This window comes from Dreissena polymorpha, chromosome 3 (assembly GCF_020536995.1).
Source record: "Dreissena polymorpha isolate Duluth1 chromosome 3, UMN_Dpol_1.0, whole genome shotgun sequence".
Classification (NCBI taxonomy): domain Eukaryota; kingdom Metazoa; phylum Mollusca; class Bivalvia; order Myida; family Dreissenidae; genus Dreissena; species Dreissena polymorpha.
Genome location: NC_068357.1, coordinates 106650856 through 106667819, shown reverse-complemented (window position 1 = coordinate 106667819; position 16964 = coordinate 106650856). Strand labels below are relative to the sequence as shown.

The window sequence follows — 16964 nt, the reverse complement described above, 5'->3', positions numbered from 1 at the left end:
ACATTTATTGTACTATTTTCATTAAACTTGGTAAGAAGATTTATCCCATTCAATGATATCTTTGACATGCTTTGAAAATGGTTTTGTGTGGTTGAAAAACATGGCTGCCAAGGGGGAGGGGAGGCAGGGAATTTTTCTTATATGGCTATAGTAAACACAAATATGGCTATAGTAAAAACTTTTTAACACTTGAAAGTCAAATTTATAGTCCAATCTTCATGAAACATGGTCAGAACATTTTTTATCTTATGATATCTTGGATCAGTTCCAAAATGGTTCTGGTTTGTTGAAATCTAAAAGTTGTTTTAATGATATATTGGGCTGCACAAAACAGGTCAGTTCCTTTGTATCTCAGGTGAGCGACTTTAGGCCTTTCAGGCCCTCTTGTTGTTATTTTTGTGTGTGTTTTTCAGTTCAACGTTTTCAAAAGTATTTTGTCTGTAATATCACTGGGGTCTGTTAACTGGTTTACCAGCACTAAGTACACATTCTTAATAAAAATAACCACTTCCAAAATTTATTAAGTGGAAGGGGGGAGAATAGCTGTTATAAATGAGACGTGTTGACTGTTCTAGAAAAAAAGGGCTTAACATATGTGGGTCAAGCATCGTCTCATTTGAGCCATTTCAGTGGTTATGGTAGTTTTGTTTTAAAGAAAGTCTTTTCTACATGTAAGCAAACCATGTGAAGACTGCACAAGCTTATCTGGGGTGACACTTTACTCACATGCAGACTGCACAAGCTTATCTAGGGTGACACTTTACTCACATGCAAACTGCACAAGCTTATCTAGGGTGACACTTAACTCACATGCAGACTGCACAAGCTTATCTAGGGTGACACTTTACTCACATGCATAAACCCCAGTGTTTCCAGAATGAGGCTTATTAAAAGAATTTACATGTCATTGCATTGCTGCATAAGCACAAACATGGCAATATAATGGAATATAAGATCTATTGAGCACAGTGTGTAATATGGACAAGTGATTCCCTAAGTTTTAAAGGCTTCATTTCCAACCCTTAGGTACTGATGAGCAGCAAAAAGCATAAAACGTGAACAGACTGCAAGTTACTCGCAGGATGTTCTGGTTTTATGCTGGTTGCAAAAGCCATTTTCACTCTGATACTATTGTGGCTTTCTCCAGTTTAATCTTATTAATATTAATTAATAAGGATATCATATTTCCTTGGTATTTTGTTCCAAAGGGAACAGCAACAGAAAGTTTGGTTTGACTTTCTGTTTGTCGCTATTTCTTCCCTCCCCCTGGGAACGCGATGCCTGCTTCGAATGCAGAATCCTTCCATTAATGATATTAAATATTAATAATCTCATCATCACTAGCCGTCAGTTGTCCGCAATTAGTGTTATTGTTAGGGAAACGAAAGGTTCAAAGTAATGAAACAGCCTTTTACGCGGTTTATATCTGAATATGACTAGTAGACTGGGTATTGTTGGCAATACAGCCTCAAATTGATCGAGGTGCATCTAATAATGTCATGTTGCTAAGCTTTTTCAACTTGAAAAAGTTATAAAAATTAAAAAGTTGGTTATTTTTGCAAACATGAGGTGACCATTATTGTTCATAAATACTTCTTTCCCATAATATTCAATGGAATTGTAGTGGTATTTGCTGCTTGAAGTGCTTGAGGCTACACTTGTTGTTTGTGGCTATTTTCATGATCTGGAAGTGGAAAAGTTGAATATTGTAGAAGCAGGCTGTTAATGGCAAACCAATTAGCATAATTGAGGTATCACTTGGTGTGGAATGTTGAAAACACTAATAAGACTGCATTGATATTTATGTGTTTTTACTATAATATTACCATCATTATTTCTGCCATAATTTCATATTTAGGGAAGCAAGTGTTGGATAATTGACACATAACATGCAACATAATACTGTAAAATTAACTGGATAGAATAATATTATGGAAAACAACTACAAATAATTGCTGTTTTCAATATACATACTTGAACAAGGATATATTGAATGTCCTTGATTACAACTTGAAGATTGTACAGGATTTTGTTTAAGAAGAGACCTCCTAAATACAAACAATTCCATAAAAGCGTCCCTAATTAGCCTGTGTGGACTGCACACTCTAATCCAGGACAACACTTTAGCAACACTCTAATCCAGGACAACACTTTAGCAACTCTCTAATCCAGGACAACACTTTAGCAACACTCTAATCCAGGACAACACTTTAGCAACACTCTAATCCAGGACAACACTTTAGCAACACTCTAATCCAGGACAACACTTTAGCAACACTCTAATCCAGGACAACACTTTAGCAACTCTCTAATCCAGGACAACACTTTAGCAACACTCTAATCCAGGACAACACTTTAGCAACTCTCTAATCCAGGACAACACTTTAGCAACACTCTAATCCAGGACAACACTTTAGCAACTCTCTAATCCAGGACAACACTTTAGCACAAGCATTAAGCTTAGTTTTATTAAACAATGCTTATATAATAATATTCAAAAGCATAATGTATTGCATTCTTAGTTATACTTTAGAAAAAAATCAACTTTATTTGCTTTTATTTGTTTTAAATGACACTGATTTATGGAACACAATTTCTTGTTCATTTATAAAGGTCTGGTACTTGTGTTGCAGTTGAAGCCCTTCATCTGGCTCATCTGATGTCTTCTCATGGCTACTTCTTCCCAATTGACGACCACTATCTCACAGTCAAGTGTGACAACACTTACTACAGGTTTCAGGTAATTACAGTTGCCTGCCTCACTGTTGCGTTTTCTAGGTAATAACAGGTGTCTGTACCATACATAAGTATCACACTATTTACAACAGGTTCAATGTAATGCAATGCAGGTGTCGCAAGTGTCATGGTATAGGTGACAGGTAACATACATGTGTCTTAAGTGTGACAATACATGCTATAGGTTACATGTACACACATGTTTCTCAAGTGTCACAATACATGCTATAGGTTTCAGGTAACATATATGTATATCAAGTGTTACAAAACATAACAATAATTACTTAAGGCTCTATGTAAAATTAGATATCTCAGCTGTGACAGTACTTACTATAGTCCCAGATAATATCTAGTTTGACAGTACCTTGTATAGGTTCCAGATAATATTTAGCGTGACAGTATTTACTTTTGGGTTCCCAGATAATATCTTGTGTGCCCCAAGTGTGTTAGCACTTACTACAGGTTTGACGTAATATGTGATGGTCTTAAGTGTGACAGCACTTACTAAAGGTTTGATGTAGTATATGTGTGTCTCAAGTGTGACAACACTAACTACAGGTTTGACATAATATAATAATGTGCATCTCCAGTGTGACAGCACTAACTACAGGTTTGATGTAATATATGTGTCTCAAGTGTGACAGCACTAACTACAGGTTTGACATAATATAATAATGTGCATCTCTAGTGTGACAGCACTAACTACAGGTTTGATGTAATATATGTGTGTCTCAAATGTGACAACACTAACTACAGGTTTGATGTAGTATATGTGTGTCTCAAGTGTGACAACACTAACTACAGGTTTGACATAATATAATAATGTGCATCTCTAGTGTGACAGCACTAACTACAGGTTTGATGTAATATATGTGTCTCAAGTGTGACAGCACTATATACAGGTTTGATGTAATATATGTGTGTCTCAAGTGTGACAGCACGAGCAACAGGTTTGTTGAAATATATGTGTGTCTCAAATGTGACAGCACTAACTACAGGTTTGATGTAATATATGTGTGTCTCAAGTGCGACAGCACTAACTACACATTTGATGACATGTATGTGTGTCTCAAGTGTGACAGCACTAACTACAGTTTTGTTTAATATATGTGTGTCTCAATTTTGAAAGCACTTACTACATGTTTGATGTTATATGTGTGTGTCTCAAGTGTGACAGCACTAACTACAGGTTTGATTTAATATATGTGTCCCAAATGTGACAGCACGAACTACAGGTTTGATGTAATTTGTGTGTGTATCACGTGTGACAGCACTAACTACACGTTTGATGTTATATATGTGTGTCTCAAGTGTGACTGCACTAATTACAGGTTTGTTGTAATATGTGTGTGTATCACGTGTGACAGCACTAACTACACGTTTGATGTTATATATGTGTGTCTCAAGTGTGACTGCACTAATTACAGGTTTGACATAATATATGTGCATCTCCAGTGTGACAGCACTAGCTACAGGTTTGTTGTAATATATGTGTGTCTCAAGTGTGACAGCACTAACTACATAATTGATGTAATATGTGTTTGTCTAAAGTGTGACAGCACTTTTTAAAGGGTTGATGTTATATATGTGTTTGTCTCAAGTTTGACAGCAATAACCACAGATTTGATTTGATACTAAAGGTTTGATGTTATATATGTGTGTCTCCAGTGTAACAGCACTAACCACAGGTTTGATTTAATATGTGTGTGTCTCAAGTGTGACAGCACTAACAAAAGGTTTGATGTTATATGTGTGTGTCTCAAGTGTGGCAGCACTAACTACAGGTTTGATTTAATATATGTGTCTCAAATGTGACAGCACTAACTACAGGTTTGATGTAATTTGTGTGTGTCTCAAGTTTGACAGCACTAACTACAGGTTTGATTTAATATATGTGTCTGAAATGTGACAGCACTAACTACAGGTTTGATGTAATATATGTGTGTCTCAAATGTGACAGCACTAACTACAGGTTTGATGTTATATATGTGTGTCTCAAGTGTGATAGCACTAACTACATGTTTGATGTAATATGTGTGTGTCTCAAGTGTGACAGCACTTACTACAGGTTTGTTATAATATATGTGTATCTCAAGTGTGACAGCACTTACTACAGGTTTGATGTAATATATGTGTATCTCAAGTGTGACAGTACTTAATACAGGTTTGATGTAATATATGTGTGTCTCAAGTGTGACAGTACTAATTACAGGTTTGACATAATATATGTGCATCTCCAGTGTGACAGCACTTACTACAGGTTCTAGGTAATTAAATGTTTTTGTAATAATTTTGTAATTGCAAACCTCAAATTTGGATAGTGGCAAAAATATCAGCATTTGTTGGCATAGTAATAGATACTGTGAGTATTTAGTGAGGATCATTATAATAAATGCTTTTATAGTTTGTGTCCAAAAAGTATAGTTTGTGTCCAATAATGCTACAGTTTTGACATCTCACTTATCTTGGCTTCTTTATATTTACTATTACATTTTTCAAACACAAATGGAAAGCAACATGAAGTTTGTTTAATTTGAATCTAAGAATAATTTACAACTGACTTAACCACTTCACTTTGGCACAGACCAGAATCCAGTTGGCTGCATAATAACTTTTACAAAGGCACAGGGGTAGCAATATGAAATAAGTAGTGCTGAAGACCATCAGATTTCTATAATTATAGATCAGATATTGATCTTAGATATTCCTTTGGTATGTGTCTCTTTATGCAAGCTTTGCTTAATTAAAAGACTTCCAGCAGCTTATATTTGATCATATCACTTGTGACTCATTGATTACACAGATCAATATGATTTTCACCTTAAACCTAGTAATTAAATGCTAATTATAATTTAAAACCTATTTTGTCAAGACTAATTGAAGTGAATTTCATAATTTGAATCTAAGAGATACCAGGTTAATATTATGCCAGCACAGTTTTTTTACAGGATTACTGCTTTAATCAAGGTCGCAACAGTATGAAAAAAAATGCTTGAGTTATCAAAGGATTGAGTACTTGCTTTATCCTACCATAACCCTAAGATAGAAAGAAAAATTAAGATATCATCAGAGAAACAATCATTCATGGCCATAAATATATGTTCAATTTTAATTAAGCTTTGTTTAAACAGCAAACATGAAATACAGCCAAGATGTTGTGTTTTAATCTATATTATACTGATATTTTAAAGTGAGAATAAATTTAATATATATACCAATATTAAGAATGAATTTGATGAAAATTTAGAGGGTGCCAACTGTCGATGTTTTGCATGTCATAAAAGTCTTCTTATTGACATGTTTTGAGAATACATACCCATAGTCTGTTCACAACTATAACAAGGTGTACATGATTTGCACAGTTTGACAAGTTTGTCATGGAGGTGTGGACAATATGATCTGGCAAATATACAGGATACATTTTCATATGGTTTACAAGCAGAGATGGACATATTATGGTCTTGAATTCCTAATTCACAATTGATAATTTCACTGTTATTGTGAGATTTGTTTAGTAACTGTACCAGGTATTCCAGTGATAGATTCTAGAGATAATTAAGTTATACTGTTTGTACTGAGATGCTGTGAGGTAGGGTGTTATATTTATAATCTGCTTACTGCTGACATTTCGGATGGGTTAATCAATGTGAAGGCTTTAGTTCAACTTTATCAAAGTCTGTAAAAAAAACGATGTATAATTCACCTCTTAATACAATTTATTTGCTTTTGAGCAATTATTTTCCCTATTACGTAAATACACGAATATAATACGCTCTTGTGTAAAATACGCATCGCTGAGTTTGGTCCAAATTTATCGGTAAAAATTGAAAATCTGAGTAAAATAAGCACTAAAAAAACAGTGTCCGAAATCGACCATGACGCTGTCATTTCAAAAAAAATGTGTCTATATATTTATGTGTTGTGAAAATAGCAAATCAATTTGGTGTTATCAACCATCTGTTTCACAGTAATACCCCGGCTTTTATCAACACCTCGAATACACGGGTCCGGCTGACAAGAGATGACCCTTCTCAACACCTTTACCGATAACACACGGGCCACCTGCTAACACTCGGGTCTAGCAGTTATAATTGCAAAAGAAAGAAACAGAGACACTGTTTTTTTTATAACATTTAATTCCATTTGACAATATTCAGAACGATAATAATTATAATAATGAAATAATAAGTATTATTATTATATATCTTTAATACCGATGGTTGGTTTATTTAGCATGTATGGTAATATAAGGCGTAGCCATGACAATAAAACCGTAAGCACAGTTGCCCCCCTTTGAAGTAATGGTGTAATTCAGAATGGCTGACACGCAGCGAATAACAATTAAGTTGAAAAAGTTCACAGGAAAATGTTTGTTCTGCTCTACATTCATATATAATATGCACCAACTACTTGAAGAAAAATTTGGCAGGTAAAAAAGGGCGTATTATATTCATGTATTTACGGTATGCGACTATCCTGTTAATATTTTGATGACATTTATATTCCAAGTTTGGCAATTCGGTCTCTTGAATCTAAATAAGAAATGTGTAATAAGTCTCTTGTGAATATCATGGAAGATTTGTTATTTTTTTGAAAGAATGTATGACTATATGTCCTCCTCAGCAAGCATTTAGAATTTTTAATAAATCAAGTTTGAATGATAATAGCTGAAAGCTCAGATTGTTTGTATCAAACTGATTTATTGATGTGTTGATTGTATGCCTGTTCTAAATCTAAATGCGTTTCTTTTTATTACAGAATACATATGAGCCTTGCTATGGAACAATGGGGTTAAGCATGTGAGTTTGTTAAGTGTCGTCCTAGATAAACCTGTGCAGTATATAATGCACAATCAGGGATGACACTTTCCACCTTAAGTGGATTTTAGCATGAAAACTTCTCACAATTTTTTTTCCATAAAAGCGGAAAGTGACTTCCTGTTTTGCCTTTGTGGACTGCACAAGCTAATCTGGAATAACACTTTATAAGCATGCATTAAGTCCTGTTTTCCCAAAGCAAGGCTCATATACTGGTCAAAACATGACAAAGATCAGGTGAATTTAGCCTCAGTCTCACAGGGCTGTGTAGTGAAGTGGCTTACTAATTCTGCCATGCATCTGGTAAAACTAACCTAAGGTTTCCCCTTATTATTATTTTTTGGCTATTGATATTAATTCTCCAAAGCTGTTATTATTTGGCATTGGCTCTGTGACTATTAATCATTTTAATGACCTGATCTAAAGCAAACTAAACAACATACATCAATAAATGTTATTGGTTTTGATCACTTTTTAGCTCACCTGAGTACAATGTGCTCATGGTGAGCTTTTGTGACCGTCTTTTGTCCGTCGTGTGTTGTGCGTCGTGCGGTGTCAATTGCCTTGTTTACACTCATGAGACCACATTAATTGTGGGATCCTAATGAAATTTGGTCGGAAGATTTGTGCTTATGATATCTTGGATGAGTTAAAAATGGTTCTGGTTGGTTGAAAAAATTTGCTGCTGGGGGGTAGGGCATTTTTCCTAATACAGCTATAGTAAAACTTTGTTAACATTCTGGTCCAAATGGGGACTTTCCATAAAAAATTGTCGCGACATTTGACCAAAAAGCGGGACACCTAAAACGATCAATCATTCCACTTTTTCTTTGGTCAGTAGTCAGTATATTACTTACATAATCTCTAAATTTCTGCCCAATATTGACGATAAATGTGTGTTTAGAATTTTGTGAACGCATACGTTCCCCATTTTCCGGAAGTAAACACACTCCATAGACAGAAATGTGGGGTCTCCCCATTTGCCTCGATTTGACATCCAATATGTCCCCTTGAACATATGTAAATCGTGTGACACGATGTGAGCGCATCGAGCACTATTCTTATTCAACAAATCGTAAATTAACTCCAAATTTAGGCAATATGTACAAACTATTTTCTGAAAATCCGTCGAAAACGAAAGGTAATTTGTCAGAAAATCAATTTGTATTGGTCAGCATTCAATTTGTTTGATGTACAAAATCGGTGTTTTGACAGGTTTTAGAACTTTAGGTTGTATAATACACAGGATAATAGTATCGCAATACAAACGCAGGTGGCGTTTATTTCTGTACCATACATCTTCCGATAGCAATTAGCGACCCCTATCATAAAAACACCATGATGTGAATGCTGATCGCTTTCTTATCGCTGATAAATTGTCAAAAACAACACTGGTGCACTCAAGTAGTAGAAGTGGGCTGTAAATTGGGGGCAATAAAGGGATTAGCGATGGTAAGTTTTAGCCAGAAAGAGCTTGAAAAGTGAATTTTATTGGGAATTTATAGACCTTACATTGGTTTTAACGAATGTCGGGACAAATCGTCTTATATCAGGATTCCAGGACAAAGAGTACAAAAGCAGGACTGTTCTGCCGAGATCGGGACATCTGGCATATATGTCTAAAGGCCACATTTATTCATCATTTATTCAAATTGGTAAGAAGATTTTTTTACATCATTTTTCTGGTTCAAAACTCCTAGTTCATAAGAAGTTTAGTTTGAAGTCACCATTATCAACTTGTTTATTAGCTTAAGTTAACCTACTAAAACAAAAAGTATACACATTAATGTGTTTACAGCCAAGTTCGCAGCCAAAATATGCAAGAACATAAAATCTGGTGGAATAAAAAACATTCAGAATAAAATACTTATGAAATACAGAGTAAAAGATAATAATTTTAGAAAAAGCAACAATTATCACAATTTTTTTTATATTGATTTATAAGTATCCAGTGCTCCAGCTAGGCCTAAATTGAAGGGCGCCCCGCCCTGCCCTCCCGAACCTCCGCCCTGCCCTTCTTAGGGCCCCCCTGCCCTGAATTTTTTTTTTTTTTTTACATAATTATGATGATTAATAAATCCCTTATTACCTTATAGCAATACATTGTAATTAATTTATTCCTCATTGTAGACATTATATTTGAATTGTTTAATAATAATGGGAATAATATATTCTAACAATTATAAATAACATATAAATTAACATGCAAAAGGAAGCATTCCAGAAATGCGTGCGCGCTCAAAAGTGCCCTTTTAACAAAATACTGCGCGTCCAAAGTGCCCTTTTGACAAAGCTCCCCCTGCCCTTTTCAAATCCTAGCTGGAGCACTGAGTATCCATATTTGTTATTGTTATTATATTCTGATTTATAATAATTAGCAATTTCCCTAACATTGTGTGAATTAAAATGATGTTACAAAATGTTATATGCCTAAGGTCATTAGTACCAGCAACATTAAATGTTGATTGGAAATCAAGTTGTTTGCAGTTTCCCATATTTTTCTCCACTTAAGCAGTAACTTAAATGATTTTTAAATTAGATACTATCATCAATTATGTACAGGTTTTATCATTAGAAGGCAAAGAAATGTGGCACCAATCATCTAGGCGAAATGTTTTAGTCACTGCCTACACTTGGAACATAATTTATTCATTTGTTCATTATCGGATTTTGATCAGCGTTGGTTGCGGAAGAAATGTCAATGGATGCTGACAGAGTCCCTCAACACATTAATATGGGCCACACAGATTGAAGTCGCCCTAGGGATTGGTGTGATATGTGAATGGCTAAGAGCAAAACTGTGCTATCTGATATAGCAATATTGCACTGATATCACAGTTTCAAACTCAACTCTCGATAAGTGTTTTAACTGCTGCAGTTTTTAACGGTTAAATATGAGATTTAGGGTAAAAGGACCAAAACATGTCTAAGGTTTTTCACAAGGCTTGGTTATTTATTAGTTTTAGGTGATGGTTTTGAATGGTTAGTTATGGGATTTTGAGTTAAACAACCAAAACTTGCTAAAGATTCCATGAGAAGGTGGTTATTTATTTATTTTTATGGCAGAAGAGTGAAGCATGCTAAATTAGTTTAGCCCAATGGTATGCTTTATTTTTGTTTGAATATCCCCAAATAGTAGTGAGCATTTTACAATTCGATATTTAATAAGTAAGGAAACCATGTCTGAACAGTAACTTGCCACCAATATTCACTCTTTGGAGGCAGCATGTTGCCCACAAGACCTGTGTCTCAAGCTCTAACACATGACCTGTGTCTCAAGCTCTAACACATGACCTGTGTCTCAAGCTCTATCACATGACCTGTGCCTCAAGCTCTAACACAAGACCTGTGTCTCAAGCTCTAACACAAGACCTGTGTCTCAAGCTCTAACACAAGACCTGTGACTAAAGCTCTAACACAAGACTTGTGTCTCAAGCTCTAACACATGACCTGTGTCTCAAACTCTTAACACATGACCTGTGTCTCAAGCTCTAACACATGACATGTGTCTCAAGCTCTAACACAATACCTGTGTCACAAGCTCTAACACAAGACCTGTGTCTCAAGCTCTAACACATGACCTGTGTCTCAAGCTCTAACACAAGACCTGTGTCTCAAGCTCTAACACAAGACCTGTGTCTCAAGCTCTAACACATGACCTGTGTCTCAAGCTCTAACACAAGACCTGTGTCTCAAGCTCTAACAAATGACCTGTGTCTCAAGCTCTGATACAAGACCTGTGTCTCAAGCTCTAACACATGACCTATTTCTTAAGCTCTAACACAAGGCCTGTTTTTCAAGCTCTAACACAAGAATTGTGTCTCAAGCTTTAACATAAGACCTGTGTCTCAAGCTCTAACACATGACATGTGTCTCAAGCTCTAACACAAGACCTGTGTCTCAAGCTCTAACACATGACCTGTGTCTCAAGCTCTAACTCAAGACCTGTGTCTCAAGCTCTAACACATGACCTGTGTCTCAAGCTCAAGCACAGGACCTTTGTCTCAAGCTCTAACACAAGACCTGTGTCTCAAGCTCTATCACAAGACCTGTGACCAAAGCTCTAACACAAGACCTGTGTCTCAAGCTCTAACACATGACCTGTGTCTCAAGCTCTAACACATGACCTGTGTCTCAAGCTCTAACACATGACCTGTGTCTCAAGCTCTAACACAATACCTGTGTCTCAAGTTCTAACACAAGACCTGTGTCTCAAGCTCTTTCACATGACCTGTGTCTCAAGCTCTAACACATGACCTGTGTCTTAAGCTCTAACACAATACCTGTGTCATAAGCTCTAACACAAGACATGTGTCTCAAGCTCTGACACATGACCTGTGTATCAAGCTCTAACACAAGTCCTGTGTCTCAAGCTCTAACACAAGACCTGTGTCTCAAGCTCTAACACATGACCTGTGTCTCAAGCTCTAACACAAGACATGTGTTTCAAGCTCTAGCACATGACCTGTGTCTCAAGCTCTGACACAATACCTGTGTCTCAAGCTCTAACACATGACCTGTTTCTTAAGCTCTAACACAAGACCTGTGTCTCAAGCTCTAACACATGACCTGTGTCTCAAGCTCTAACTCAAGACCTGTGTCTCAAGCTCTAACACATGACCTGTGTCTTAAGCTCAAACACAAGACCTGTGTCTCAAGCTCTTACACAAGACCTGTGTCTCAAGCTCTTACACATGACCTGTGTCTCAAGCTCTAACACATGACCTGTGTCTCAAGCTCTGACACAAGACCTGTGTCTCAAGCTCTAACACATGACCTGTGTCTCAAGCTCTAACACATGACCTGTGTCTCAAGCCCTTACACAAGACCTGTGTCTCAAGCTCTAACACATGGCATGTGTCTCAAGCTCTAACACATGACCTGTGTCTCAAGCTCTAACACATGACCTGTGTCTCAAGCTCTAACACAAGACCTGTGTCTCAAGCTATAACACAAGACCTGTGTCTCAAGCTCATACACATGACCTGTGTCTCAAGCTCTAACACAAGACCTGTGTCTCAAGCTCTAACACAAGACCTGTGTCTCAAGCTCGAAGGTTGAGGTCACACTTAGAGGTCCAATCTCCAATATGGCTTTAATACATGCTTGGTATTGCTTGTTTATAGGCAATAAAAATTAACAAGAATAAATCATATAACATTTATTATTAGAGAGAGATGCCTTTTGTCTGCGTCCAAATATCAGTTATAGGGGCATCTTAGACACCTCTAGTTATCTTTTTATATGATCATAAATTGCCATTTACCATCAATAAATAAATAAAAAAGCATTAAATGACACTGAGAGAATGGCTATTTTCAATAGAAAAAAAATAGAAAATTTGAACGTTTACAAAATTGTTTTAAAAATAAAGCCAGCTTTCACTCGTTTGTCAAAGAAATGTAATTTGCATGCCAATTGTTTTGCAACTTGTACTTAACAAGTCTGTCTGAGTGGTCAAATTGTCTAGTAATAATAAGATGCAATCTTTTGTCGCTTTAATGTAGGCGCTCAAATCTCTTTGGAGACAATATCGGGTCATAACACAGGAATGATGGAGATATATTTTGATTGAGAATATGAAATAGCAGAGTTTGTGTCCCTTCAGTTGTCATTGCAAATCCACATGTCACTGATGATAGATAATAACTATGAAAACCTTAGTCTCTGTCAGGAACTTTATGATATGCTATAAAATTGCATGTCCAAAAATGTAAATACTTAAATCACTCATTGTGCCTGAATATTGTACATGTAATTTATATAATATACATAGGTTTTCCTTTTGAGCATTATAAATACTTCTCATTTTATTCACAAAAGCTGTTTCATTGTCCATTATTTAAAACAAGTCTGTTCATATAACATATGCACAGGAGTATAATGACTTGGCACATTATTGCTGTCAAAACCATTAAGCAGTTTTGAATATAAGTGACAAGTCATTAGCAAGACAGTTGGCATGTACTGTCAACTTTCTTTTGTATTTAATAAAAGTGTCTATAAAGAAAAACACTTATCATAGTTTGAACTAGTTAAGTATTAGAATTTGTGTAGATTGCTTTCATCTAAAAAACGTTGTTGATGTTTTTCTAACTATATATTTATGGAATGAATGATACATTGGACCTCATCTATTGATGACCTTCAATTGAACGAATATTTATGGGGCTAACTATCGTTAATTTGCGGCTTATAGCAGCAATTTGGCTCATTTGGCAAACTGGACAATAACTTTTGCTGAAGATTCACATGTTTTACATGTTTATAATGAACAAGAATGTGATCTACACTGTGGCATATGTGTCATATCTGAAAAAAACTAGTTTTTAGCTCACCTGAGGACAATGTGCTCATGGTGAGCTTCTGTGATCGCCTTTTGTCCGTCGACTGTCCTGTGTTGAGTGTCGATCGGCATCAACATTTGCCTTGTAAACACTCTTAAGGCCACATTAATTGTCCAATCTTCATGAAATTGGGTCAGAAGATTGGTCTCAATGATATCTTGAATGAGTTCGAAAATGGTTACATTTGCTTGAAAAACATGGCTGCCAAGGGGCGGGGCATTTTTCCTTATATGGCTATAGTAAAACCTTGTTAACACTCTTATTTTAGGCCACATAAGCTATATATCGCTATAATAAAACCTTAGAGATAACACTCTAGAGGCCACATTTATTGTCCAATCTTCATAAATCTTGGTCAGAAGATTCATCCAAATAATATCTTGGACATGTTCGGAAATGATGCCTGTTGGTTGAAAAACATGGTTGCCAGAGGGTGGGGCATTTTTCCTTATATGGCTTTAGTAAAACCTTGTTTACACTAATTTTATAAATAAGAGGCCACATTTATTTTCCAATCATCATGAAACTTGGTCAGAAAATTTGTCCCAATGATTTCTTGGACAAGTTCGAAAATGGTTCCGGTTTCTTTCAAAACATGGCCACCAGGGGGCAGGGCATTTTACCTTTTATGGCTATTTATCACTGGTGGATTGCGTGTGGCTATAGTATTAATTAGTTCATGAAAACATTATTTTGAATGATAAATTATCATATAACAAAAATCAACTTTTCTGAAGAAAAAAATTTCACTATCAAATATTTATATAACAAGGTATTCAACTCAAAATCACCCGAAAACAAGGTGCATCGATTTGAACAGCCATAACTTCATCAATTGTGCAGTGATTTTCATGAACCCTGTCTTATTCAACGCAGAAATGAATTTCCTTTCTCGAAATGTTACACATCTTGTAATATTTCTACAAGTGCTGGGTCAAATTTTAAGAAATAACACGATACACAACTCAGGTGACCTACTTGACAGCGATCAGACCCGATTCATGAATGAAAATTTTGGGTGTAAAGACACACCTTCACATTGGACCAATGAAATCACTCGTGTGTTTAAAATGTCAGTTAGTTGTAATGTATGTAAACAAAGGTTTCAAACGGCGCTGGACAGTTAGTTTTGATGCATAATGTAACGGCAAACATGGTAAGAATGTTTTTGTGCTCAGGTAAGCTTTTGTGATCGCCTTTTGTCTGTCTTGCATCATCTGTCGTGCGGCGTCAACATTTGCCTTGTTAACACTCTAGAGGGCAGATGTTTTGTCCAATCTTCATGAAATTTGGTCAGAAGATTGGCCTCAATGATATCTTGGATGAGTTCGAAAATGGTTACGTTTGCTTGAAAAACATGGCTGCCAAGGGGCGGAGCAATTTTTCTTATATGGCTATAGTAAAACCTTGGTAACACTCTAGAGGCCACATTTATTGTCCAATCTTCATGAAATATGGTCAGATGATTGGTCTCAATGAAATCTTGGATGAGTTTGTAAATGGTTACGTTTGCTTGAAAAACATGGCTGCCAACGGGCGAGGCATTTTTCCTTATATGTCTATATGACTATAGTAAAACTGTGTTAACACTCTAGAGCCCACATTTATTGTCAGATCTTCATGAAACTTGGTCAGAAGATTCTTCCCAATGATATCTTGGACGAGTTAAAAAATGATGCCAGTTGGTTGAAAAACATGGCCACCAGGAGGCGGGGCATTTTTCCTTATATGGCTATAATAGTAAAACCTTGTTTACACTGTAGAGGCCACATTTATTTCCAATCTTCATGAAATTTGGTCAGAAGATTGGTCTTAATGATATCTTGGAATAGTTTGAAAAGGTTTCGTTTGCTTGAAAAACATGGCTGCCAAAGGGCGGGACATTTTTCCTTATATGGCAATATATGGCTATAGTAAAACCTTGTTAACACTCTAGAGGCCACATTTATTATCCAATCTTCATGAAACTTGGTAAGAAGATTGATCGCAATTATAGCTTGAACTAGTTTGAAATTGGTTCTGGTTGCTTGAAAAACATGGCCACCAGGGGCAGGGCATTTTTCCTTATACGGCTATATGTGGCTTTAGTAAAACTCTAGAGGCCACATTTATTGTCCGATCTTCATGAAACTTGGTCAGAAGATTCATCCTTTTTATATCTTTTACGAGTTTGAAAATGGTTTGGGTTGGTAGAAAAAACGTGTACACCATGGGGCGGGGCATTTTTCCTTATATGGCTATAGTAAAACCTTGTTAACAATCAATATGCCACATTTATTGTCCGACCGAAATGAAACTTGGTCAGAAGATTTGACCCAATGATATCTTAGATGAGTTGTAAAATAGTTACGGTTGGTTGAAAAACACGGGTACCAGTGGCTGGTGCATTTTTCCTTATATGGTTATATGGATATAGTAAAAACCTTGTTTACACTCTAGAGGCCACATTTATTGTCTGATCTTCATGAAACTTGGTCACAAGATTTGTCCCAACAATATCTTGGACGAGTTGAAAAATTTTTCCAGTTGGTTAAAAAACATGGCCACCAGGGGGTGGGGCATTTTTCCTTATATGTAAAAACTTGTTAACACTCTTTAAGTCACATTTATTTCTAATCTTCATGAAAATTGGTCAGAATATTTGTTTTATTGATATTTTGGATGTGTACGAAAATGTATCCGCTTTGTTGAAAAACGTGGCCGCCAGGGTGTTCACTATTCATGAAAGTTGGATAGCACATTTGTTCTTATGACATCTTGGGCTGCACAGAACAGGTCAGTTCCTTTGAATCTCAGGTGAGCAACTTTGAGCCTTTTAAGCCCTCTTGTTGAGTATTTTGTTGGTAATTTTTTTTCCGGGAAACACCACACGCAAACAAAAACATTGTGGCATCAAATCACAAACAATGCTAGCCTCCATCTTGTTACACACAAAAAACAGTTACGCATTATTAATTCAATTTACAAAGAAGAAATTATTCTGTTTAAATATCATCAATGAAAATGCTTGCCTTTTGTGCAGTGTATGGCTGTTCAAATAGACATTACATAATACTATGAAAGT

General features: G+C 36.0%; 1 protein-coding gene across 1 annotated transcript in view; it reads left to right on the top strand.

Annotated features, from left to right (window-relative positions):
- The window catches only part of LOC127870877 (regulator of G-protein signaling 7-like), a 138023-nt gene that overhangs the window by 76012 nt on the left and 45047 nt on the right, over positions 1-16964 (top strand). Inside the window, exon 5 of the mRNA XM_052413453.1 lies at positions 2634-2740. Within this exon, the coding sequence (XP_052269413.1) occupies positions 2634-2740 (107 nt within the window). The remainder of the gene's footprint in view (positions 1-2633; positions 2741-16964) is intronic.